This window comes from Apiospora phragmitis (genome assembly GCF_038363925.1).
Source record: "Apiospora phragmitis strain CBS 135458 chromosome Unknown utg000014l:1.0-1827420.0:1.0-1829600.0, whole genome shotgun sequence".
Classification (NCBI taxonomy): Eukaryota; Fungi; Ascomycota; class Sordariomycetes; order Amphisphaeriales; family Apiosporaceae; genus Apiospora; species Apiospora phragmitis.
The window spans coordinates 1,480,574-1,505,363 of record NW_027117414.1 but is presented as its reverse complement, the minus strand read 5'-3'; the positions used below and the strand labels follow the sequence as shown (position 1 = coordinate 1,505,363).

General features: G+C 53.4%; 10 protein-coding genes across 10 annotated transcripts; 4 read left to right on the top strand and 6 right to left on the bottom strand.

The window, feature by feature from the left end:
* Window positions 1-3,158: 3,158 nt before the first annotated feature.
* PG994_015097 (uncharacterized protein) lies at window positions 3,159-3,961 on the top strand (the record flags this gene model as incomplete). Its single annotated transcript, XM_066866506.1, has 4 exons — window positions 3,159-3,251; window positions 3,387-3,572; window positions 3,617-3,805; window positions 3,875-3,961. The coding sequence occupies 4 exons, from the start codon at window positions 3,159-3,161 to the stop codon at window positions 3,959-3,961; spliced, it is 555 nt and encodes a 184-aa protein (XP_066708182.1).
* A 766-nt stretch (window positions 3,962-4,727) lies between these two features.
* Window positions 4,728-6,100, bottom strand: PG994_015096 (uncharacterized protein; the record flags this gene model as incomplete). The annotated part of the gene is made up of 4 exons (XM_066866505.1): window positions 4,728-4,773; window positions 4,975-5,377; window positions 5,576-5,674; window positions 5,911-6,100. 4 exons carry the CDS (start codon window positions 6,098-6,100, stop codon window positions 4,728-4,730), a joined length of 738 nt encoding a protein of 245 aa, XP_066708181.1.
* A 3,006-nt stretch (window positions 6,101-9,106) lies between these two features.
* On the top strand, window positions 9,107-10,289 carry PG994_015095 (zinc-binding dehydrogenase; the record flags this gene model as incomplete). The annotated part of the gene is made up of 2 exons (XM_066866504.1): window positions 9,107-9,296; window positions 9,406-10,289. The coding sequence occupies 2 exons, from the start codon at window positions 9,107-9,109 to the stop codon at window positions 10,287-10,289; spliced, it is 1,074 nt and encodes a 357-aa protein (XP_066708180.1).
* A 145-nt stretch (window positions 10,290-10,434) lies between these two features.
* On the bottom strand, window positions 10,435-12,081 carry PG994_015094 (uncharacterized protein; the record flags this gene model as incomplete). Its single annotated transcript, XM_066866503.1, has 3 exons — window positions 10,435-10,848; window positions 10,903-11,378; window positions 11,517-12,081. The coding sequence occupies 3 exons, from the start codon at window positions 12,079-12,081 to the stop codon at window positions 10,435-10,437; spliced, it is 1,455 nt and encodes a 484-aa protein (XP_066708179.1).
* A 1,196-nt stretch (window positions 12,082-13,277) lies between these two features.
* Window positions 13,278-14,213, top strand: PG994_015093 (uncharacterized protein; the record flags this gene model as incomplete). The annotated part of the gene is made up of 2 exons (XM_066866502.1): window positions 13,278-13,975; window positions 14,138-14,213. 2 exons carry the CDS (start codon window positions 13,278-13,280, stop codon window positions 14,211-14,213), a joined length of 774 nt encoding a protein of 257 aa, XP_066708178.1.
* A 1,248-nt stretch (window positions 14,214-15,461) lies between these two features.
* On the bottom strand, window positions 15,462-15,822 carry PG994_015092 (uncharacterized protein; the record flags this gene model as incomplete). Its single annotated transcript, XM_066866501.1, has 2 exons — window positions 15,462-15,615; window positions 15,665-15,822. The coding sequence occupies 2 exons, from the start codon at window positions 15,820-15,822 to the stop codon at window positions 15,462-15,464; spliced, it is 312 nt and encodes a 103-aa protein (XP_066708177.1).
* An 859-nt stretch (window positions 15,823-16,681) lies between these two features.
* Window positions 16,682-18,130, top strand: PG994_015091 (uncharacterized protein; the record flags this gene model as incomplete). Its single annotated transcript, XM_066866500.1, has 4 exons — window positions 16,682-16,939; window positions 16,985-17,366; window positions 17,444-17,561; window positions 17,893-18,130. 4 exons carry the CDS (start codon window positions 16,682-16,684, stop codon window positions 18,128-18,130), a joined length of 996 nt encoding a protein of 331 aa, XP_066708176.1.
* A 394-nt stretch (window positions 18,131-18,524) lies between these two features.
* On the bottom strand, window positions 18,525-19,664 carry PG994_015090 (uncharacterized protein; the record flags this gene model as incomplete). The annotated part of the gene is made up of 2 exons (XM_066866499.1): window positions 18,525-19,463; window positions 19,635-19,664. The coding sequence occupies 2 exons, from the start codon at window positions 19,662-19,664 to the stop codon at window positions 18,525-18,527; spliced, it is 969 nt and encodes a 322-aa protein (XP_066708175.1).
* A 334-nt stretch (window positions 19,665-19,998) lies between these two features.
* PG994_015089 (Endonuclease/exonuclease/phosphatase) lies at window positions 19,999-20,933 on the bottom strand (the record flags this gene model as incomplete). The annotated part of the gene is made up of 2 exons (XM_066866498.1): window positions 19,999-20,670; window positions 20,730-20,933. The coding sequence occupies 2 exons, from the start codon at window positions 20,931-20,933 to the stop codon at window positions 19,999-20,001; spliced, it is 876 nt and encodes a 291-aa protein (XP_066708174.1).
* An 816-nt stretch (window positions 20,934-21,749) lies between these two features.
* On the bottom strand, window positions 21,750-23,575 carry PG994_015088 (uncharacterized protein; the record flags this gene model as incomplete). The annotated part of the gene is made up of 2 exons (XM_066866497.1): window positions 21,750-22,789; window positions 22,876-23,575. The coding sequence occupies 2 exons, from the start codon at window positions 23,573-23,575 to the stop codon at window positions 21,750-21,752; spliced, it is 1,740 nt and encodes a 579-aa protein (XP_066708173.1).
* Between the last annotated feature and the right edge of the window lie 1,215 nt (window positions 23,576-24,790).

Below are 24,790 nucleotides of genomic sequence, written 5' to 3'. Positions count from 1 at the left end.
ACACCCTGTGCCAAGCGGCTACCTGCCAGCAGTGCTATAGAAGGCTGGGGTGTGCATCCCCTCTATCCCTTGAGCCATCCGTTCAACCAAGCAGGAAGTGGTACCCTGCAATTACCCTGTAACTACCCTGTAGCGAAGCACCGAAAAATTCAGAGGGCTGCCGCCAGCAGGGCCGGGGTACTCCCTGCTTTCTAGCGCGACACTTTCACCCGTCAGCTGTAACCGCTGTGCGGCGGCAGTGCCGACAGTGTTCATGTTCCGTGCAGCGAGATCGTCTCGGGCAAAGATGCTACTCAGCATATGTGGCCATTGCTACTACTGTTTAGGCAGCATCAAAGGGCTTTTAGGATGCTCCTAGGCGTATCATTGGCTCAAGAGCCATTAATTGCTTTAAAGTGCAAACGAAGCAGTTTTGTGCCCTAGCTAGGCTCTAGCACAGCAGCGGGACGGTTTTTTACAAGAGGTATTAATTTATTAAACATTAGAGGTGAGCTACATAGATTCCTTTCACGTATTCCCATTTTAAATAGGTGAAGGAATTGGAATTAATAATAATGTTAGTGGTCACTAGATGCTCCCACGTCGAAAGGGGGATGTCGGGAAGTGCCCCACAATTGCCGAATGAAACCGACCGTTCAATGCCTGAGCCCGGCCGGGACCCCCGAAACAGCACGATTAAGGGGAAGGCTTGTCAAAAAGCCGGAGCTTTGACAAATCTGTGGGAAGCTGGTCTCTACTACACCTTCTCATTATATTACAAACCCTCCACCTCTGGCATCTCTGCGTTGTGGCCGTAAATAGTAACGTACGTCACCCCATAATTGACCCCCTGTCGACCTCCACCATGATTCACCGCCACTTGGACTCAAAAAAAGATTACTCACCGAATTCTGATCCGAATAACTTCATTCTTTTAAATATATACTCATTTACTAATGGCACGTTCTTATACCGAAGGTGACTTATCTTCCGCCATCCAAGATGTGGCAAACGGTACATCTATTCATAAGGCTGCCCTCTATTAGGGCATCCCATAGTCTACCCTTATCAGTCGACTTCATAGCCGACAATCACGTCGGGAATCAAAGTCTACCTATCAAAAGCTTTCTCCAGTCCAAGAAAAGCATCTAGCAGACTGGATCTTAGCCCAAGAAGCCCTTGGCATGGCACCGACGCATGCGCAAATCAAGGAACTGGCTCAACGGGTTTTGACCCTTCGAGGGGACCATCAACCACTCGGTAAAAATTGGATAGAAGCCTTCCTTCGACGCCACCCAGCCTTAAATACAAAGAGGAAACGCCGTATCGATTCCCAGCGCATCAATGGGGCATCAACTGAGGTAATCAAGTCTTGGTTTTTAACCAAATTACGTATACCTCAAATCCAGGCTATTATACCTGAAAATAGGCATAATATAGACGAGCACGGTATCCTAGAAGGCCAAGGAGGCAATGGCCTTGTAGTAGGCAGTTCGGAATTGCAATAAAAACAGCCTGGTTTAAGGTGCTGTACGGCCATATTGGTATGTGTATCGGCACTCGGCAGGGCCATCCCTCCTTTGGTGATTTACAAGGGCAAATTGGTCCAAGAGCAGTGGTTCCCCCAAAACATCGATGAATTCAAAGGATGGAAGTTCGATACAAGCAATAAAGGCCGGACGAATGACGAGATCGCCGTTAAATGGCTCGAAGATGTCTTTATACTAGTAACCGCCCCAAACGACCTAAAGAATGCCCGTTTACTTATTCTAGATGGGCATGGCAGTCATATAACCGACGATTTCATATCCCTTTACTACTAGAATAATATTTACTTCTTATTTTTACCCCCTCATTTATTACACGTTCTTTAACCCCTCGATGTTAGGGTTTTTGTCCCTATAAAGGCTTATTGCCGGAAGGAGATCGGTTTCCTAACCTTATTAACGGATTCAGCCCCTATCGGTAAACGGAACTTCCTTATACGCTATGCTAGAGCCCGGAAAAAGGCTTTATCGGCCAGAATATCAAGGGTGGTTGGCGTGGTAGTGGTCTTTGGCCCGTATGTGTTGCCAAGCCACTCACCAGCCCTCTTTTACTCGAAAACAGCAACCGAAAGCGACCGGAAGAGACAACACAGGTCTCAGCTAGCCAAGATAAGGCCCTTACACCAATCCAGACTCCTTTAGCTAATAAAGTATTATGGTCAACACTAAAAAGGAGCATTGATCTGGAGCGCCAGATTCGACACTTTCACCAATTGGGTCAAAATGACCCTGCCACACAACGCCAGCTATTCAGGAAGATCTAAGAAGGATACCACGAAAAATACTATCTATTAGTTAATGCGGAATTGCAAATCCAATCCTTAAAAGAGAGGTTGGAGCTCGCAAGGCCACAAAAGAAGCGAAGGGTACAGATTAGTCCGAATTCGAAATTTGCATCGATTGAAAGCATACAACGTACAAGGGAGGGGCCAGATCACGTTGAAATTGAGGAATCAGATTCTAAAAGATCTACTGTATCTACTATTGAAAGCGATTGCATTATAGTCCAAAATTGAAGGAATGGTTACTATTTGAAGTTGGTGGTCGATTTATACCATTAATTTTGAGGGGGGGGGGTCAATTATGGGGTGACGTACGTTAAACACTACCAGCCCAATCAGTTTATGGCCGTAAATAGTAAACACTACTAGCCTAATCAGTCATCCTGCTCGCCACCCGCGCCGAATATTCATCACCCCTTTCGGATCCAGGAATCAGCTTCACGAATACACCTTGTCTTAGGTAAGCCTTTCCTTGTTGACCCTCTAGCATTTATTCCGCTTTATGTAGGCCAACTCTCTGCTTGATTAGGCCTCGCATCTCCGGGGGCGACCCTTGCCCCCCCCGTCTTGGAATACTACTCGTCCCGATCGATACCTTTTCTTTAGACACTCCATCTACCGTCCGTATTAGACATAAGCTCACTAAATCTTTAGCCACCGGTTTTCTCACACTCAAGGGATACTTGCACAACTCGATCCACCCTTTGTTCTCACGACCAAACGTACAGAGTGTAGTCATCAGCCAGGTATATCACTAATTCCTATTGTCCTTGATGCCACGTGTCGACTGAACTCATACAGTCAGATCCAGTCAAGGCAGCTAATCACTCTATAGAAGTATTAGAGAACCATGTCTTCGACCGCCCCTCCGTGGTATAAGAACATAAAGGTCGGGGACCTTTTCGGCGACTTGAATGATGATCAGAAAGTCAAGTTAGAAGAGGTATGTGGAAGATGGCCGTCCGAAACCCCTTGCGTCCGCAAGGGTTGCCTTCACCTGGACGGTGAATACAAATGCTGGGAGCAGGGAGCAACGTAACCCGTGGACAATCTTCAGCCTTGCCTGTACCTTCCGAAGGTCATGGAACTTCTTCCGGACGCCTTGAGCGCCAACCGCCGCAAGTGGCAGCACACCTGCCTCCTCGCCAAGCTCTACCGCCTGCCGGTGTTCCTCCACTTCTCTGAGATCCTCCCGTACCGAACCAACCTCCACTTGCGCGATTCTGCCCCCCATCGAGATCGATGCCTACCTCTTCTGTCTCTTGTACACCGTGGGCCGCCTTATCGACAAACGCGGCGTTTTTCCAGCCAAGTTCGGCTTTCTCCCATCCTACGACAAGGCCGGGGACTTCGACTGGAAGTTCGATGACATGGTTTGCCGAGACCGGACCTTCTACCGGTACGACGACGGCGGGTGGGAGGAGGAACACAACCCTTTTGTACCGCGCTGCTCTGGCTTCGGCAGCCAGTAAGCCGGACCGCAAGACTGTCCGTACGGTAAAGCTAGTTTACCTCCAATTCGACATCCCGCGGGCCACGAAATGAAAATATCACACCGGGTACCAGAACGATGTGCTGGAGGCCTTTGAAACGCTGCGGGCAAAGTACGATATCGACCCGAAGGAGAACAAGCACATCAAACCAGGATTCTGAAGAGTGTTTCGCGACAGAACGGGATTGAGTTTCGCCCGTTCTCACGCGACATAGGCGCGGAACGCGATTGAGAACGGGGGGGATTAACCGCGATCTGTCGTTTCCGTGGAGCAATGGGGCTCTGCACATCCCTCGGGCAACACGACATAGTGCGACACTATCGAATGCTTCATTAGCGCACCGCCGCCTATTGAGGAAGGTTTAGGACGAAGTGATTATATCATTGCTGAAAAAGGGGTGGGTGGAAACATGGTCTGATACAATTTTACACTGAGGCCACGCAGTTGGTCGATACATCGTGTCGACGAGAAAGGATTTAGTTCTCTTTGTCCAATTATGCACCGAACAGACGGGGTTCAAGCCCACAAAGAAGACTTGAATGACAGTACATAGTAATCCAATATGGATAGAGAGCTGCTTTATTCTGTTGACGTTTTCTATATGCATTTGGTTGTACGATTCTCGATCGCGGAACATTTCATCCCTATGGAGAGGCTCCTGTTTGGGAGACGATACCGGTTCACGCATAGTCCATTAAATCCCAGGGTTGCACAAAGTGTTGCCCCCAATGCAGAATCTATGTTTTGATATCCTAAAATCTAGCTCCTACCTTAGTTCTAAGTCATTATCATTAATATTATTGTTGTTTCTCGTCACATTTGTTATCTGCAAGGGTGTGATAGGGGGTGCTGTCTGCAGCCTGCTACCCCGCAGGAATTTGATGTTCTTAAGCACTGAAATGAATTTCGACTGCGATTGGTCACTGCTATCCCTTGACGCTAACCGATGTCGGGATACCAGGAGGTTGAGGGCTGGTAGACAGGCGCAAACTACACCAATAGTGACCTCGGCAGTGCTACAAGAAAAGGTTAGACGTTAGAGACTAAGATGATCGCGTAGCAGAGCTCGGAAAACTCGGATCCCATCGAAAATACAATGAGACACAGGACGAGGGAAGTTGGTCCTGAGGGGGGAGACGGGGAGTAGAAGACATAAAGGGAAGGTTCACATACCCGAGCAAGTTGAAACGAACAAAATCGACACTCTGGTCTTTGGAGTTCTGCAACCTGATAACAATCACCATTCGCACGATACTAGCCATAGTCGCAATGCCTCCCAACCCCAACATGCACCAGATCTTCAGTTTTTTTACCATGTGCATCCGTAGTGATAAAATGGCCGGGATGGGAAGCAATAGAACTGCGATGTCGCTAACAGTGCTGATGACAGTATCGGCGACGAATAAGTAGCGCTGAGAGACCAGGTCTGTTCCCTTTATGCTCAGGTCCCAGTAGGCGTTGATCGGGCGGCAGACTTGGACCTTGATGATGAACACGGGAATGTAGTAGCAGAGCATGAAGATGATGATGACCCAGGCACTGATGCGCGTCGCTCTGAATGTCCCGAAGACGCGTGCTATGACAAGCAGCAAGGCGAACTAACGTTCGGAATATTAGTCATTGACCGCTCGGGATGGAGTGCCAAGCAAGATGTAGGTTTGGCGAAGTGCGTACTTTCGTAAACCATGCATTGGGCCCATAGACTAAGGTGTCTGCATATAATGACTTCAGGTAGACGCGAGTTAGCAGCAACACAGGAAGAGATCCAGTGTACGTGCCTTGAGAAACCCTTCGTAGTTTTGGACCGTTAAATCCCATGCGTGATAGCCTCCACCGAAATGTCCCACTGGTTTCGACAATATGAGCTTCGGAACTATCCTAGTTCGGCGGGGATGGTTTACTCACTCATCACGGCCGTCACGCTGTATCCCACTGCAAGGAACTAAAAGTTGAAGACGTGGTCAGCCACCCGACGCCGACGAAAGATGGCAAATGGAAGAATTCGAGTCGCGAAGACGAACCCAAGCAATGCAGCAAGCCCCTAAAGTCGCGCACCGGTGTCAGCACGTTCAATTCCCTACACAGAGCAAGTGAGTGATAGCGACTCACAGTCGTCTAGGAGGAAGGGCGGAGCCACCTTCACCTTTACATACACACGCAAGGCCAGAAAAGACGTCATGATGACGATAGAAAGGATCTGCGCGGCCAGATTGATGGTGTGCAGTATGTCCTCGGGGTTCTCGAAGTTCGGCGTCACACCTGGAGGCGGTGGAATAGCTCCAACAGGGCCGGGCGGCATCGTAGAGGCATCAGCGAGGAAGATGTTGATCAGTAGAGAGGTTCAGAAGAAGGCCTCTCGCCAGATCTTGGAGTCAACGCGTAGGCTGTTTGTTTTGTTTCGGGGCACGAAGGCGGCGGGGAAAGCCAGTAGCGATGGCCGGACCGGGGCAGCATCCAAGGGCATAGCCTGGCAGACCCAGTGAGGGGGTGCTGTCGGCCAGCAATTCGTCAAACTCTGATTTTGGCTGTCCTAGAAATCCGATTGACCGAAAGACAATGGCACAGGGCCCCGAGGATACGGCACAATCTAGAAAGGAGGGATGGGATAATATCAAAAAAACCTTAACTAGTACTATAGATACGTGCCTGGTCAGAAGCGACAGAGATTGATTCACCTGTTGGCGAGATTTTTGGAAGGCTTCTAGAAGACAATTAGCAGCTACCTTGACCATATATCGGCTATTGTAAGTGCACCGACAGGGTCTCCATGACTCAAACGTACTATGTGAGACTTTGGGGGAGATTACCGGGCCAGGCCCAAGCACTCGGCAAAACCCATAGGCTGGGGTGACCAGACCAAGTTGGCTCGAGGAACCTGAACTATCGATGAGACCTTTCCCGACTCGTCATGATGGAAACACGACGACTTCTTTTCCGGTAGCTCACGACGTAAATTGTAAGGCCATCAAGTAGGCAAATTGCCTGACCTCGCCGTCTCTCCCGCCACGATGGTAGGTCTGCTAAAACCATCTGTCTAAACAAACAAGCAAACGTTCGTCTCAAGTTTTCGGCAGGCGGCCTTGAGATCCAGGTGCAGCAGCGTAATATAAATTGAAGCCCGATTCCCAAATGTGATTGAGGAATGTTCTTATCGAGCGATTGGAAGCCCCAACGAAGCAGCCACTCGGTTTCGATACCACCGTTCCGAGTCATTCTTCCGTAAGATGATGGCACCCTCCAAGCCGAACGAAGCACCCCAGCCGACGCCCCCCCGATAAGAAGATATTGCTTGAAATTCATCTCCAAAGATCCTTATGATCCAAGAAAACCGACCTCGTACACCAAGCCAATAGGTTAGCCAGCAACATACGGAAGAAAACGGGATGCCAGCCTGTTGATTGAAAACGACCGGCACAGGCCCCCACAATCCGACCGTCCGATCGTGGCACAGCTCGCACTCTAATGGACACTGAACGGCGGCCTAGCATCTTGCATCGTACCACGTGGAGAGCGGCCCCTATGTTCTTGGCCGGCATCCGCGTGGAATGTGGTCAGCTAACTCATGAATAGCGGCCGGCACATTCGCTTCCGATGCTGTGTCTGCCCCTCCCCATGAGGCGGAGTCTCTCTTGGCTTCAAGACAACGTATTTATTAAAGAACTTCGTTTCACCCTCATCTCAGCTCTGATACCACACTAGTCGACTGTGAGTTGGGTCGTTTGTTGCTGCACGGGCGGACCTCTTCCTCTTTTCATCGACCCCTCACTCGGAGTCACTTCGTCTTCCATGAACCATATGGCTGCTGCCTGGGTTCGCTCTTGGCATCCCATCTTTGCTCCTATTAGGCTGAGGGCCCTTCGCTTATGGCCGCCCAGACGTCGTCTCTTACAGCCGCGCCTTCGAGAAATTTCGCAAACATAGCAAACAGAGGTCGATGCGATCCCCATCGGCGTATTATCCCCGAGCGCGTGCGTATAGCGAGGATATTCGGAGACACTGTACCGAAAGGTCGTCGCAACCGACAAGGCCAGACTCACACAGCTCCGCCGTGTCCGGACGATATCGTATCTCACGTATCGCCACATACGAAGCTCGACCACCTGTGAGGGGAGTTTCCCCGCGCCCAGCAAAGCCTGACTCTGAATTGATCGCCGTTTCGCTCGCGGCGGTGTTTGAAGCCAGCCTCAAGCGTGCAACACGACACAGGAAGATCGATCAGGATGGGCGGAAGAAGAGCAGCGAGGGCCACGCAAGACAGCCAGCCAGCCACACAGACAACGCCTCACCTCATCACAGAATTGATCAACGAGGATTACATCTACCCCCAACAAGAGATACACCACTAGGTGCCGGATTATTAGGCTTCTAGTAACCTTTGATGTGCCGTCCGCCCAGGCGCTTATGCACGTCTATACCTAAAGTGAATACTAGTCAATGCGGGATTGAGGGCCAAGTGGAGATAGAACGAAGGAGAAAGAAGAGGTCGACGTCGCAAGGTGCGGATGCGGCGTTTGCGGGCCCCATTCCTTGCCAGCCACCGACGTACAGTTAGGTAGCAGATGGCGCTTAGGGTTAACTGCATACTTATGCATGTATGTATTTATCCATGCTAATGAGTCGTACTACACACCTAACCTTAGGCTTACAACTAAAATCCTTGAATTGACCATACTGTACATGCTTACCGCAACTTCCCCACGTCACGAAGCGCACGCAATGTTTTTATGGGCGCATCATGACATGAACAGCCATAAAAGAAAGCCTCGATTTCCTTCTTCTCTTTAACCGCCTTCTGGACCGCCAACATCTGCCGAAGACAAGTATTTCTCTGTTTCTCCCAACCAAAGTAAATGCCAACTTAGAAGGTTGCAATTGCGGGCGATTGCAGGGATGGGGGCCATACGGGAATTATATTCCATCCGTGCAGTCCCGGCCTTATTCCGCGAGCTAAAGCTGGGGGCTAATTCCCGGCCTAATCTTGATTTGATCTCATCCAAACCTATGACCGTCGATTCGTCATGGACTCCCCTCGATACTGCTCGATCAGGACAATAGCCAGCAGACCGGTGGAGCCAAATCCCACGACTCCAGTGCTAGTCGACCCAGCTTCCGCCAAATCCGCGCCCATGATGCCACGATGCGTGCCGGCCGGAAATCCTCAAATCCCTTAGGATGGGAAATGACTCAACGGCCTACAATAGAAAATGATGCCTCCCCGCCGCCTATAAGTAGATGCTTCCTCGACCAGATCCCACTCCTTGACATCTGTTCTTGAAATTCCCCAACTCTAAGCAGAACTTTCACCATGGCTTCCGGAGGCAAATTCGAGGGATGGCTGGGTCACGGTCCCGACGCTGTCGAGGGCAAGATGCAATGGGGCGAGTTTGAGCCCAAGAAGTGGGAGGAGGACGACGTCGACATCGAGATTAGCCACTGTGGCATATGCGGTTCTGACCTTCACACCCTCAAGTCCGGCTGGGGCGGAGCTCCCTACCGTGAGTTTGCGCTTCTTCATCTCATCACCATGACCCCCTCCGACCCTCCCCTTCCCTCCCCATCCCACCCCACCGAAGGTGCGACGTAGACTCACTTTCTTGTCCCTAGCTTGCTGTGTCGGCCACGAGATCGTCGGTAAGGCGGTGCGCGTCGGTAATAACGTGAAGCACGTCAAGGTGGGCGACCGCGTCGGCGTCGGCGCCCAGGCCCGTTCGTGTCTGGAGCCTGACTGCCCGGAGTGCTCGAGCGGCAAGGAGAATTACTGCGCCCGCGGCATGGTCGGCACTTATGCCGGCGTGTACCCCAAGGGCGAAGGCAAGTCCTACGGCGGGTATGCTAAGCACAATCGTACGAATGGCCACTTCGTGATGTCAATTCCCGAGGGGATTGACTCGGCCGACGCCGCCCCCATGTTGTGCGGTGGCATTACTCTGTACTCCCCGCTCAAGAAGAACGGCTGTGGTCCTGGTAAGACGGTCGGTATCGTCGGCGTGGGTGGTCTGGGCCATTTCGGTATTCTGTTCGCCAAAGCCCTCGGCGCCGATAGGGTCGTGGGCATTTCGCGCAAGGCCGACAAGCGCGAGGACGTTCTCAAGCTGGGCGCCGACCAATACATCGCCACCGAGGAAGATGCGGATTGGGCCAAGAAGCACGCCCGGAGCCTCGACCTAATCGTCTGCACCGTGTCGAGCGGCAAGATGCCCCTGACGGACTACCTCGCTTTGCTGAAGGTGGAGGGCACCTTCATCCAAGTCGGAGCGCCCGACGGGGGCGAGCTGCCCAACATCAATGCCTTCACCATCATCTCCAGCGGTATCAAGGTCGGCGGTAGCGGTATTGGTGCACCTGAGGAGATCCAGGAAATGCTCCAACTCGCGGCGGACAAGAAAATCAAGCCTTGGGTGCAAAAGCGTCCCATGTCGGATGCCAACAAGGCAATCGTGGACATGGCGGAAGGCAAGGCGAGATATAGATACGTATTAGAGAACTAGGTATGTTGATTAAACCAAACTATAGAAGTTGACAACCTTACCCTGCAATCATCCATTACTCTTTCTCCTCCAACTTGGTCCCAGGTTGGTAAGCTGCAACTCTACCGTTGGTATTACGCCACAGACTCTTTCCAGCCCTGGAGGTTTACTTGTTCTCTTCTTTCTTCTCCGCTACGTAGATAACTGCACTGAGTACTTCTTCCCAGCTCATGTCCTTCTCCAACACCTTCCTCACATCCAACGCTCTCTCGTCGTTTCCAAGGAAGGATTGATTCACCTTCATGTGACTCTCACGCTCTGCCATGTCCTCTTCCCAGGTGTCCCAAGCATCCTGAGGCACCAGCCTCGCGGCCTCCTTGAGCGTTCCGAGCTTCCTCACGCGGCGCGAATCGGCGTCCTGGTCCGAAAGCTGCGTTCGCAGTGTCGGGATCCGATCGCTACCCTGGGCCTCTTCGTATAAGCGCATGATCTCGCCGTCGGACACGCCAGCCCACGCTGGCCTCGCATAGCGACCCGACCGCGTGCGCAGCGCCTCGAGGTCCGCCTCGTGGAACGCCAGCTCGATGCGCAGACGGGCCTGCGACTAGGCCCACTCGGTCGGGCTGGGGCGCACGACAGACCCGGCGTCCGCGCGGCGCGACTCCAACCTCTGGCGGGCCCAGTGTTCCGCGAACAGGCCCTGCACGAGCCGGTACTCGGCGTCGACGACATCGATGCGCTGCGACACGAGGTGGGCCGCGCCGCCCAGCCCAGCGGAGTACAGCGCCTCCAGCGGGGCGTAGGCCGTCTGGCGCGGCGTCGGGGGTGGCCGCTCACGGATCGCGCGGTAGCTGTACTGGCCATCGCCGCCGGCGCGGCGCTCGTGGTCGAAGCGCAGCGGGTCGAAGCGGTCGGGCCAGCCGCAGCGGTAGAGGGCCTTGTAGTTGTCGTAGTAGTCGTCGTGTCCGCCGCGGCCGTACAGGCCGCCGGGGATCCAGTCGAGGTGGCGGAAGCGCGCGATGATGTCGCGGAGGAACTTGGCAGCGGGCCGGCTATAGTACTGCTCTAGGTCGTTTTCGTTCCGAGTCAGCGGGCGTGTCCATCGCCCGTCTCGCGGGTATGCGGGATCCGTCGACCCGCCGGCTTATTCGACGAGGTACATGCGATCTCGCAGTAGTTACCCCCTCGTGAAATTAGCAAATCAAGAGTTCATCATGTTAGGAAATCCCAGGGATTGGCAGTGCATACACTTTTTGGTGTCGAGGATCATCACGCTTCCGCGGTTCCCCATGTCGCAGAGTGCCGCGTACCACGGACGCATGTGCGGCCCCTTCTCGTGGTCCCACCCGCGGGACCGTCGGTCTGCAGCCGATGAGGCGTGCCACGGTGATATGTCCTCGAGGGCGTAGAAAGGGTCGACGCCCACCCTCCAGAACCAGTCCTCGTCGGACCGCCGGAGGTCCGTCAGGAACTCCCCCCACATCAGGAACTCGCCCCCGTCAGAGCCGAAGTTCCACTCCGGATGTGTCCAGCGGACCACGTAGGGCAGCATCTGCCACAGGTCCACGACGTCGCGGCTCAGGCCCAGCTTCGCGGCGATCTGGGCCGTGGGGAGCGGCAGGTGCCGGTGGGGCGGGAAGTCGACGTCCTCGGCGCGGAGGTACCGCATGTCGATGAAGAGCTCGTACAGCTCCGTCATGAGGTCGGCGATCTCCTGGATCCGGGGGTCGGGGGCTTCCGAGTAGACGTCGCTGTAAGTCGACGGGTCGACCGCCTCGTAGACGTCCAGTAACGTCTCTGGTTGCTGCATCATAGCGGTGCTAGTTGATCTTAGCTATGAGGGCCTGGTGAGCCTGAGGTAAGTAAGTATGCTATGAAAAGAAGTTGCTTTCTATGATGGGTGCCTAAGATGGTGGCTGCGGTGGCGTCTCATGTGGATCGTGGGTAATGGCTAGACCGGATCCGTCAAAGGAGCTTGTCTAGGGCGGACAGGCCCGTAGAACAGTTGGTTGTGTCTACGGAATTGAGTGTGCGTGTGATTAGTTCTAAATCTCTTAATAATACGATTATAAAAGCCGCTTCGCAACTTTGCTTGCAGCCACACACGACCACGACATTGAAGTGGGTGTGGGCTATACATACTTACAGTAGCTTTGTGTGTCAGGAGTCTGACGAGAACCCGAGAAGGTCTGGCGTGCATGTAATGAACCTGTTTGAATGGGTAGGGATGCTAGTGTCTATCTATCCCAACACCATGGTGCCACATACGTCAGCCGGAGCAACCACCGGAGTGACTAAGTAGCCGAGCATTGATAACCGATGTGCATGATCCGGGAACTCTGACGCTGGTTCTTGTCTAAAACCTCCAACATCCCAAGAAAGCGGTTACTCGCGACAGCGGTTCCCGACAAAGTGACCAGTCTGCCGGCAGCAGCAAGATTGCCGGATTGGGGTGTATGTTGGCGCATAGCCTCGTGGGATTCGTGGCATCGGCTCCCCTGTACCTGTCGATCGCCCAGTGGGGTAACTGTTGGCTCTGATCCTGGAAAGTTGACATGCAGCATTGCTTCATCGCAGGATCTAAGGCACGATTCCAACAACGGATTGTAGGCGAGAACTTGCATGCTTCCAGATCTATCTATATCAGTGGAGCGAATATCATATTTATAGATATTGTCTAGATCCAACCGCGTTACCAAGGCCAATCGGAAGTCCTCACGCACCGCCTCTATTCAAGAAACATACCAAGACGGGGACGTAATTATGTAGATCATCAGCACATAGTGCTCATTTTTACCGATGTTTCTTGAAGAGGATGAGGAATGATGCAAGTACTGTTGGTTGTTAGGAATCGCCAATAGCTCCTTCCTGCTGCATGTTCCGGTCATGATACCGAGTCTCATAATATGTCCTTACCCGATCTCATTATCTCAATATGTCTAAACTGTATTTCACCTACCCTATGAGCTGTAATGGGACGGTAGTTCCTGCATTTCCGTCTTACCAAATATGAATCTTCCCGCAGAGAATGGTGTTCACGTGTGGAGATGTGCGCTGGTGATGTCCTGCATCACATTCTTGTTTGTTGCCGCTCAACTTTACTCGAGCCTAGGTGTGATGAAGAGAACGCTGAGCAAGGAAGATTTTACGTTATCACTCCCTCCATTTAGTGTTTCGTTCATATGTGCTGATCGGTCAAAAGGCCTAGTAGGAGCCACATTTATTTCATTAATTTTATATAGCATACTGATAGCCATGGCCGCATCCAACGGCTTGGGCTTGCACATATGGCAATACACCGAAGATACCAACTCACAATGCTACAAGTGGGTTGGTATCGCGTCGGAGTTCTGGCTCCTGGGCTCGATGGGATTCAAGATGTCCCTGCTCTCCCTCTACCTCCAGCTGGCCGGTTCGAACCAGAAGCTCTGGTGGACAGTCTACGTCGCCATGTTCTACGTCATGGACTGGCTCGTGGGCAACATTGTCACCGGGTTTCTGCCGTGCATCCCAAGGGACAAAGCGTGGCATCAGAAGGAGACGGGGTGGTGCATCCAGTCCAAAGCCGCCGACGTGGTATTTGGTGCTGGAAATGTCTCCTCGGATTTGGTACTGGCCATAATACCTCTTCTCCTGATGCGGCGTAAGAGGCTCGTAACTACGCAACCGAAGATTGAGTTTAGTGTGGTCATTAGCAGCGGTTTCTTGTAAGTGGAACCAACATGATGTTCCCAGGATATCAAGCTGACCAAGTACTCCTCGGGACGTTTTCGTCTGCTATTGCACACTGGGCTGTGGTAATCCATACCCTGTCAACCGACGACAAAACATGGTGGGCTGAGTCGGGTTCGTTTTGTCCATCATCGAAGTCCACGCTGGCACGATATGCGCTTGCATAGCGACCAGTGGTCCATTAATGTCATATCTATGCCCAACAGCCAATAAACGAGATAACAACCTCTCAAATTGGCCCAGCACGAGGGCACAGGCCCTACAGAAAGCGTTGCAGAGTAAGACCGGCTACGCGCAGAACTGGCAACGACTGGGGTCACGATCATCGTCTCGCCATTCTACTATGTCCGAAACCCCTTTTCAGATTCACATTGAACTAGAAGATTCACCTAACCGTGGCCATAAAGAGATCCACGCCCAGCGCGATCTACAAGGCATACATTAACTTGAAGACCCCTTTGAGAAACCCAGGTTCAATACAGGCAACAGAAGCCATAGGAGATGGCAGCTACTGGCAGCCTATAAACTCCAGCCTCCCAGCATCGTCGACACCCAATACGGCAAGAATAGAACATTGGCGCATCAGGCATCCCTAGGCGGTTTCGACGACGACGACAAGCCCAGGGTCTTTCGTCCCGAGGATTTAGATGGTGAGCGACTATTGGGGATTATGCCTTCCTATTCCAGCCAATATTCCTCGTTATCCCAATATCTCAGGGGGTGGATTCACCGTTTATTACAGAATTTGCCTCTATTCCCTCCTGAGACATCCTGTTTATCCCAAAAAGAATAATACTAACGCCGAGAGTGGGTAGGTCACCGAGGATCTCGGCCGCCCTCGGTAATAACCGCAAATAGGTGCCCGACTGAACAATTACGAACTCCTCCCGGAGCCGCTGAAGGAAAGAGCAAGGCCCCTCCACATCTGCCCAAAGACCACGTTCGAAAGCCACCTACAGAAGGGTTGGCTAAAGCACATCACATAGCAGCACAACTACAGCATGCGTCTCAAAAACAGGGCCACTCAGGGATGAAGCAAGGATGCCGCTAAAGCCTTTGCCACAGTTACAGTCAGTTACAGGCACAGCCACAAGGACCCCAGATCGGGCAACAACTCATACAAAGCACCACCAACGGTTGGGCAACTACCACATGCGCATTGAACCGCACAGTTATCTCAATTAAGCCATCAATCTCAAGTACGGTAATAGACACAGGCAATCTGTCTCGTACGGAACCTACATCAGAGGAACGGCATCGTATGTAGGAAATGGATGGTTCAGATACATTGCATGAAATACCAAACGCAATATAATTACACGCAATTGGTTATACCCCTGATCCGTAATACTATTACACAAGCGCATATTCATGAACACAAAACGCTACAGTTGTCGGTCGCTCCCGAACCCCTAACCATGCTAAGGAATTGTCGATGCAGCATTCGCCGGCCTAATTTCCTCATGGCTTGCTCGTGCTATCTGTGGCGGCTTCGATCTTGTTGCTGCAGTCGCTGCACCTCACTGGCTGTTCTTGTTGTTGGCGCAAAGCCTCGCGTTTGAACTCGTCGCTGATAGAAAGGGTCAATATTTTTCCCTTCTTGGAGACCTCCCATCTTGAGGCACGCTGCAGTAACTATGTATAGAATCATGGGCTGAACGTACCGCACGACGTATTTCGCGATGAAGTAGGAGCCGGCTCCAAAGACAGCCAATCGAAGGAGGGGAGACCCGCCACCGTAGAAGCCCCGGTATGGCATGCCACGCATGGCGGCGCGGTAGACGTGCCAGGGGTTCTGGTGGCTGCGCATATCGGGATGCATGATGGATTGATTGGCGGCAAAGAAAGTCTAGGTAAATATGAATTGGAAGCAATATTGGTTTGCAGGCTGGAGTGAAGGACATGGGGAGGGATGAGACTGTGAGTTTGTCGCTTTTTTATCATAGATCGGGTGCTGTTCGGTCTCGGTCTCGGGGGTCGGACATTGCATGATGGTGTCAAAAGTCCGAGAGTGCTCGGAGGCGCGATCACCCCGGTCTTACTATGCCTGCCTATGCACGGAGGCACGCACAATGATTGCACAAGCAGTGCAAATTATGCAAAGCTTTGACAAACTAGCAGTCCACGTCAAGTGTCAGCTTAATCTAGCTGCTTACTCAGGGCTTAGTACTACACCATAGTCTGTGTCGTGTGGATTTTGAACTCCTCGTTTTGTGCAAGCTGGTGCTTCACAGACTTATCTCTCGTCTGAAGTTTTATCAAATACCATTCCAGTGCTCGGAGCTCCAACTTTCCAGGGACTAGGGCGTGGAATTGAATTCAGTCGGAAGAACTAAGATGCTCGCTGACATTTGTCGCTGGCGAATCTAAAGTCAGACGATGCTCTGGAAAGAGTTCAGTTGATGCAACCTCGTCTTGGCGACAAACTCTACCAACTGGCCGCCGTAGTTTCGTTACCAGTACGCGGAAGATCAGAAAAGGGCTGTCTCCCAGGACGTGCGTGGAGGGGACCCCCAGTAGATCATACCGTCCACTTTGCTTGTCATTGAAATCTTTTGGTGGCAACTGTGACCATCTCCCACTCCATTTTTCAACACCATACCAATGTGACAACAACGTCGCGATATCAGTATTATATGTGATAAACACCATGGTTTGTCGTTCGTCGACTCCACCATACCATGTTTATGTCGGCCGCTTCAGGGAATACAAACACGACGGACCCCGGTCGCGAGAGCTATCTGGCCCAGAACCGAAGCACCACCACGCTTGTTTCAACGTGGAGCGTCACGGGCGCAGCGGCAGTTGTGGCTACGATGAGGATTTATGTAAGGGCGTTCATGCGTCGGAATCTCCGAAGCGATGACTATTGGATCATGCTCTCCGTTGTAGGTGCATCAAATATCGTCTTCCGCAGCGCTTGCATTGCCATGCACGCAGTGTGTTTAGGCTGCTGATAACGATCTGTCTTCGCATTATCGCAGGCTGCCAGCATCGCTTCGTGCGCTCTCACTTCCAAAGCCGTCGCCCATGACCTCGGTCGCCATGTGGAAGCCCTTAGCCGCGAGGACCAGATCGCCGTCACGACCTGGACATATATCGCCTTCTGCCCGAGCGTCATGTCCTTCGCCATCCCCAAGCTGGCCGTTATCGCTCTATTAGTCCGCCTCCTCGCCCCCAGGAAGACTCACTATATGTTTCTATGGGGCATGGGTATCACGGTTCAGCTGACACTGCTCGCTACCGTTGGCATACTCATCCGGGTGCTCGACGAGAAGTGTCCGCCGTTCAATGATGTGCGGCTCAACCCTCCGGACCACTGCGTCCCTGTCCATGTACAAGTCAAATGGTGCTTGTTTGCTGGATGTAAGTGCACTGTGTTGCCCTCCCCATATCGTGGAGCGTCGACTTGAGGTAAACATGCCGGTCTCATGGTTTCTAAGCACTATCGGCCTTTGTCGACTTCTACCTTGCGATTTATCCGTCTGCAGTCCTTTACCGCCTACAAATGCGCCGTAGAAAAAAGAATGCCTTGTGCGTCGCGCTGGGCCTTGGGGTCTTGTAAGTACCATCTGTTGTCTGTGGGACTTGAAATCGGATTTAAACCCCCCCGAACACTCCAGCTTTTGTTCCTGCTTGACGATAGCTAATCGGAAGCCCTAGGTCTGGTGCTGTGGCTGTCTACAAGACGACACATCTTCCTGCTCTCGCGGATCCCGACTTTACCTGTTAGTGGCTGTCTCCCTTAGACGCCTGCTCCCCAACAACTGACTCATTTTCGATTAATATAGGGGCAAATGCGGATTTGCAAACATGGACAGTGTGTGTACTACGAGCACTGCAACTTATGATGCCGCCTTCCACGTTCTCAGATGGACTAACAGAAGCATAGAGCCGAAGGAAGCACCATCGTGATCGCGGCGTCGATTCCCATACTGCAACCGCTCATGGAGAGGGCCTGCGGAGTCAACTTCATAGAATGCCGCCGGGGCAGGTTCAAAACATACATCAAATTCATTACCTCCCGCGGCAAAATAACAACGGCCATCCAGCGCCGCGTCCAGCACTTCAACGACAGCGCCATGTTGGCCGAGACGGACGTCGAGGCCGCCAACACCCACCACCACTAACGGAGCTTCTACCCCTTCCTCCTACGCAAAATACACCGCCGCCTCCGCAACTGTACGGTTTCCAGGCCTCAACTAGCATTGTGCAACAGAAATAACGGGGAGCTGATATGGATACAAGCTTGGCCAACACTGGATAGTTACCAGACCATACCAGTGGGGAGATTTGACATTGGTGTCAGTGGTGATGCCAAGTCGGATGGTAATGACTTGTGTCGCACGCAAAAGTGGATATCCACTAATGCCAAGATTAGTGGCCTCGATATACTCCAATGCGACAACTTGACAAGGGCAACGCCCTGAAATATATTTGCTGAGGGGTCAGCGCTGACTATTACATTGAAAGAAACTAAGGAAGCAACTTCAGTCATCCAGCTACCGCCTATATTCGCAATCTCTACGTGCAAAGCATACTCAGTCGAACCCTACTTTCTACCGCTACCGCTACCACTACAATTGTATCAGCCCAATTGTCAAGGCCTCCGGGCTCTCCGCCAGCCTCCCCTTGGCGGCGATCAGCTCGTCCACGTCCCAGTGCGCCCAGAGATAGCGTCCGTGCAGGAAGTCGCTCTGGGGCCCCCGCGAGCCAGCGCGCAAAGTGCGCCGGCAGGTCGATGTCGTCCCACGCGAGCGCGTCCTTGGCGAAGTGCTCCGCCACGCCGGGGGTGTAGAGCGACCCCGGGTGGAACGAGAAGATGCGGGTCTTGGCCTCGTCCTCCTCCTCCGCCTTCCTGGGCCCGTCTTGTTGCTGTTGCTGCTGCTGCTGCTTCCAGTCCGCCTCCGCGGCGAACGCCTGCATGATCTGTACCTCGGCGGCCTTGCTCGGCCCGTACGCCGCGCGCATCGGGTGGCGCATCTGGGCCGCCGCGGAGGCGACGCTGATGACGGTCTTGCTCTGGGGCGAAGGCGAGGCGAGGTACGCCTGCGTCCAGTCGAAGGCAGCGATGGTGTTGACCTCGAACGCGTCGCGGACCTCCGGGAGCGTGACCTCGGCGGCGGTGACGCGACGGTGGGCGGCGCCGGCGCAGAGCACCAAGACGTCGACACCGCCGCCGAGGTCGCGCAGAATCTCCGCGGTGCGCGCGCGGTCCGTGATGGACGCGGCGTACGTCAGGACCTGCAGGCCCGGGTGCGCGTCCTCGAGCTCGGCCTTCGCTTGCGCCGAGGGACCGGCGGACCGCGCCACAATGGCGATGCGCGACGCGCCGGTCTCGGCGAAGGCGCGCGAGATGGCGAGGCCCACGCCGCCGGCGCCACCTGTGATCAGGACGGTCTTGCCGGCGCCCTCGAAGCCGTGGTCCTTGGCGATGCGGTCGTAGGACTTGGTGTGGTAGGTCTTGGTGGGGGCGCGGCAGGGACTCCATGTAAGACATGATGGCAGGATGCGTTTGATTATTATGATGGGAAGAAAAGAAGATTGGGGTAGAATGCTAATAACAGACAACTTGCGTCTTCCAGTGATTTATGTGTATAATGATTGGTATCTATTGCTGCTGTCTCTATTTACGTCACGCTGTCGCATTGGACGCCGTCGCATTATATACACGCCAAGCGGTAGTTAATATCGGGCGCTGGCAAAGACCGAGTTGAGAACACGGACTTTTTGGCGGTTAGTCCAGCACCAAGGAAGTGAAGCGCATTTCGAATAATCCCCTTTCAGGCCAGATAGGTTACCTAGCCGAGTCGTTTGAATGCTTTTTCGTAGTGGCAGGGTTAGGAATAATGGTTGCCTGCTAGATCGGTACGTTCCTGGGCAGATAGACAACGGAGAAAGAAAAACGACGAAATAGACCGAGGTGCTTCGACGGATTTTGTATTGTGAACATCACAGAAACTACAATCAATTAGTGACGTGCTAGCACAGCGTTAATCTAGGCTGCCGCTTCGACGTCGCCAAAGACCATTCTATGGTCGCTCGCATACACCCCGTCGACCACATTGTCCACGACTTCGTACCTGCTGACTGTCCACTTCGTATCGGACGCAGGCCCCAGCCAAACGAAGTCGATGCGCGACCCCTTCTTCCACGACGAGAAGCTCGTGTAAGTCTCGTAGGGCCCGACCCGCTGCGACGCGTCCGCCAGCTCGCACAACTCCCCCAGGTATCCCGACCCCGTGACGGCAGTGTAAGCGTCCTGGCCGGGCTCCGAGTTGAAGTCGCCGGTCAGCGAGACGGGCAGCGGGCCCTCCTCTCCTTCTTCGCCGGCGTACTCGAGCTGAACGGCCTGGATGCGCCCGAGCGCGACCTGGACGCCCTCGCTGCGGGCGCGCGCGCTCAGGTTGTCGAGGTGCGTGTTGGCGGCGACGAAGCGGCGGCCCGTGCCGACGTGCTCGAAGACGCCGATGGTCACGATGCGGCGGCTGCCGGCGCCCCAGCCGAAGGACGGCGTGTTCGGCGTCGGCGACAGCCACTTGGTCTCGTTGTAGAGCAGGCGCAGCGCCGACGGCCGGTACAGGATGGGGCTGAACTCGCCTTTGTCTTTCCCGTCGTCGCGGCCCACGCCGATGTGCGCCCACGCGCCGCCCCCTCCTGCCCCTGTTGACTCAGCCCGGTCTTGATGTCGTCGAGCTGGGTCGCGATCACCTCCTGCATCCCGATCACGACGGCGTTGGGGGTGTCGGCCGCCGTCTTGGACAGCGTCGAGACGACCAGGGGCGCGCGCGTGGACCACGGCATCTCATTGATCTCGCGCACCGGCGTGGCCCAGCGGATGTTCCAGGTCACAATACGCAGAGGCAGTGTGTTTTGCGCCATGGCGGTGTTTGCGGCTAGGGCGAGGATGCCCAGGAAGTTAGTGAGGCGCATTGCGGGTTGGCGGCCGTTCTTCAGCGGGGCGCGGGGTAAATTAGTGGCTGCAGCGAAGTCAATGGTTGTAAAGAAACCAAAACCTCATGCAGTGCAAAACCGATTCTACCCTTGCCTTCTTATATAGTTGCATACTTACAGTAGGATGCTATGTGTGGCGAGCACTCTACGTATTGTCAGCTCCATTTCATTCTATTATTGTATCGCATCTGAGGAACGTGGTGGATTGATTGGTGTTTCCAGACCACGACCATAGCTGGACCAAAATGCAGTGCAACGCTGTCGGGGAGCATTGCCGATTGAGATGCAGTATTCCAGGCTAAATTGCTTGGCTTTAGTGGGCGACAAGCATGTTGGAGCTGCCGCGCACTCCCACTGCTCCCCACTGCTCGCAATACACTTTCTACAATTTCTCTATGAATTTCTAATACCAGATGTACAGTAAATGAACTGCATGTCTATATACCCTTACTGCATATGAACACATCTAGTTTTCCTTACTCCATATGCAGTACTCCGTACTGGCGGGTGGATGAGGTAGGCGAAGGGACAGGAACACCCTAACCTGAAATAGACATGCGCTGGACCTTTGGACTTCAGTTCAAGATTCTGCTACCGTTTACGTACGGAATAGCGCCTCGCAGACCGTTTATTAGACGCCGAAATTGACATCAACGTTAGATTATAGAATATTAAATTACTATTCCATTCGTTTATTACGTACGAAGTACACGTTGAACGCTTTAACAGGCGTTTATTCCAGTGTATAGTTGATTTAGAGTTAGTCCGAGCGTTGTTCCAACCCAGTCTTTTCCCTTACGACACGGGCTCAGACTTGTGCTCTCCCTTCTCCGTATCCGAGGCTTCGCTACCCTTGCTCTTGCTCGTGTCCGCCTTAATATTCCTGCCTTTGATGAGCCAAGTCAAGATGATCAGCACCCCGCACATGGCCGTGTAGAAGATCCACATGATACGCAGCGCCGACATGTACGTGTCCCGCGATGGCCCGACCTGCTGCCCTGCCGCCGCGTCACCCGTGCCCTGCCCGACGCCATCGCTCAAGCCCTCGCCGCCCAGCGTCCGCTGCAGCAGCACGCTGCCCATGACGATCGAGACGGACGTGCACAGGTTCCGGATGAACGTCATGGCCGAGACCGAGGCGGCGATGTCGTGCGGGTCGAGGTGGCTCTGCAGCGCGAGCATGGGGGTCTGGAAGAGCGGGCCCGCGCCGAGCCCCGCGACGAACAGGAACACGATGATCTTGGCCCAGTTGGTCGTCGCGTCCAGGTAGATGTAGAGGCCGGTGCCGACGGTCATGACGATGGACCCCGCGCGGATGGGGATCAGATAGTCGCCGGTCCTCTTCACATAATACCCAGCCCCGATCGTCATGGAGCAGAGCGGGACGACCATGGCGAAAAGAGAGACCCCGGAGATGATGGGCTCAAAGTGCAGGACGGCCTGGAAGTACAAGGGCAGGAAGTAGTCGTAGCTGATGAATATGAAGCTATGCATACAGAACGTTGAAAATGAGGCGGCATTGGTCACCGAATTGAAGATCCGCACGGGAATCATGGGGTTCTTGGCCAGTTTGGCTTCGTACAGGAAGAACATAATGAGCAGGAGAATGCCGAAGACAAGAAGACAGATGACTTGGGCGGAGCCCCAAGGTGCTTGGTTGCCGGAACCAGCCTCTAGCCCATACAAGAAGATGATGGTTCCGCCCACGATCATGACAGAGCCGATCCAATCTAGCGACTTGAGGCCATCCAGAAAGCTTACCTTCGGCCAATCGACGCTTAGAACGACAAATAAGACGACAAGCGAAATGCCTTCGAAAGGCAGGTTGATCCAAACTGTGTTTTCATGTCAGCACCAACCACACACAAATGCGAGGCGCTTCTTATCAGGCGTGAATGAACACTTACAACACCACCTCCACGAAAGCTTCTGGTGAAGACCCCTCCAAGTACTGGCCCAAGAGCAGCGGCCAGCGCCCACACTAATCCAGTCATGCCGTAATACTTGGCGCGGTCCTTGAGCTCGAACAGGTCGCCGATGACGATGGAGACCAGAACGGTCAGCCCCCCGCCTCCTAATCCTTGGACCGCCCGCCCCGCTATGAGCATGCCGACGGAGCGGGCGAGGGCGGCGACGAGGCTGCCCGCCATGAACAGCAGGTTGGCGGCTAGCAGGGCCGACTTACGTCCGAAAATGTCGGAAAATTTGGCCCAGATGGGGCCCGAGGCTGTCGACGCCAGCAGGTAGGAGCTGCCGATCCACGAGTACTCGGCCGCGTTGGCGCCCAGCTCGCGCGTGATGGTCGGCAGCGCCGTCGCCACAATGGTGATGTCCAGCGCCGCCAGGAACAGCGCCAGGCACAGCGAGAACATCAGCACGCGCCGCTTCAAGGGGCGCATGTGCGAGCCGGGGTACTGGATCGTAGCGGTACTAGCCGTCCTGCCCAAATTGCTGCCGCGGGCGTCTTGGGATTCTACGGCGCCCTCGCCGCCGGCGGGTGCCGACGCGACGATTTCGTCATCATCGCGGGTCAATGGCGCGGGCGGGATCGTGGGTGTCTTGCTGTTGTTGACGCTGCTGGGAAGTTCTGAGACCTGCGAGGCCTTCTTGTCTTGGGACATGACACTCCGGGGATAGTGCACTGATAGGGTTATGAGGAAACAATAGAGAAGTTCGATAGCTTCAGGTGAGTTGGGATGGTAATGTTGATTGCTAGATAGCCCGTTACGTGACGTTTAACAAAATTGGGTGGTTTTGGTGGGACCTGAAACGCCAAAGGAGAATAATCTGGGGTAGGTAACAGCAACGTTCAGACACAAGACTCTTACGACACACGCATGGTAGGCATTGAAATCGTCACTGGTCTCGTTCTGTTCAATTTCCCTTTTCCTCTTTTGGTGTCCGGAACGGAGTCTCTACCCGTAATGTGGAGGCGGGCCCGAATATTGGCGGGGGTGTTTCGGTTCGGCTCGGTTGGAATGGAGACGTGAGATCGGCAATCTGGCGTAAGCACTCACTTCCGTAGGAGAAAGGCGTCTCTAATCAACGCTTAGACAAACCGTAGTACAAATATATATACACTGGAATAAACGACTGCCAAAACCTTTAACGTGTACTTGGTATGGAATCAACGCTGGATAACCGTGAAAAATACGATGCGTTGAAAAGTTCTTCAACGTTGATTCGGATTTAGACGTGTATTAGACGGTCCGAGAGGCGTTATTTCGTATCAACAGTGGCAGAATCCTGAACTGCAGTTTATTGATTAATTTATTCAAACCTGCCTTCACACAGCTTGCGTTCATATCATCTCAGTCGCAACCATTTCGAAAAATGAAGTGTTCTCACGCAAGAACTTCAGGTGTTGGCACTGCCCATCTCTACCCATAGCGCGGTGTATTTTTCAAATGGATCGCTCCTGTCTGCCACATTTCGAAAAAATAAATTCAGCGTCAGGGCGCCCATCCAAATGGCCTTCTCGCAGTTGTGGCAGTGCATTCTTCGGTGGTCTGTAGGACGAAGACGATGCCTGTCTTCCTCCTGGCCAAGTTTGAATGCACGATTGAGTTGTGTGATGGTCGTCGCGGCTTATTGGCAACTGCTCACTTATGTAATAAGTCAATCCATCGCACCATATCTTTTTCTTCCTCTCGACTATGGTACGATCCGGTTCGTTGCTAAATATAGCAATTGGAAAAGGCAGGGGGGAGTCTGCTTGTAGCGAAAGTGGCAATTCGAGTTCGGGCGGCGTAGCTGTGCTAGGCGGAGTGCGGCACGGCATCCTTCCTCATCTCGCTAAAGCAGTAAAACGGAATGACGATCTGGAAATTGTGTCA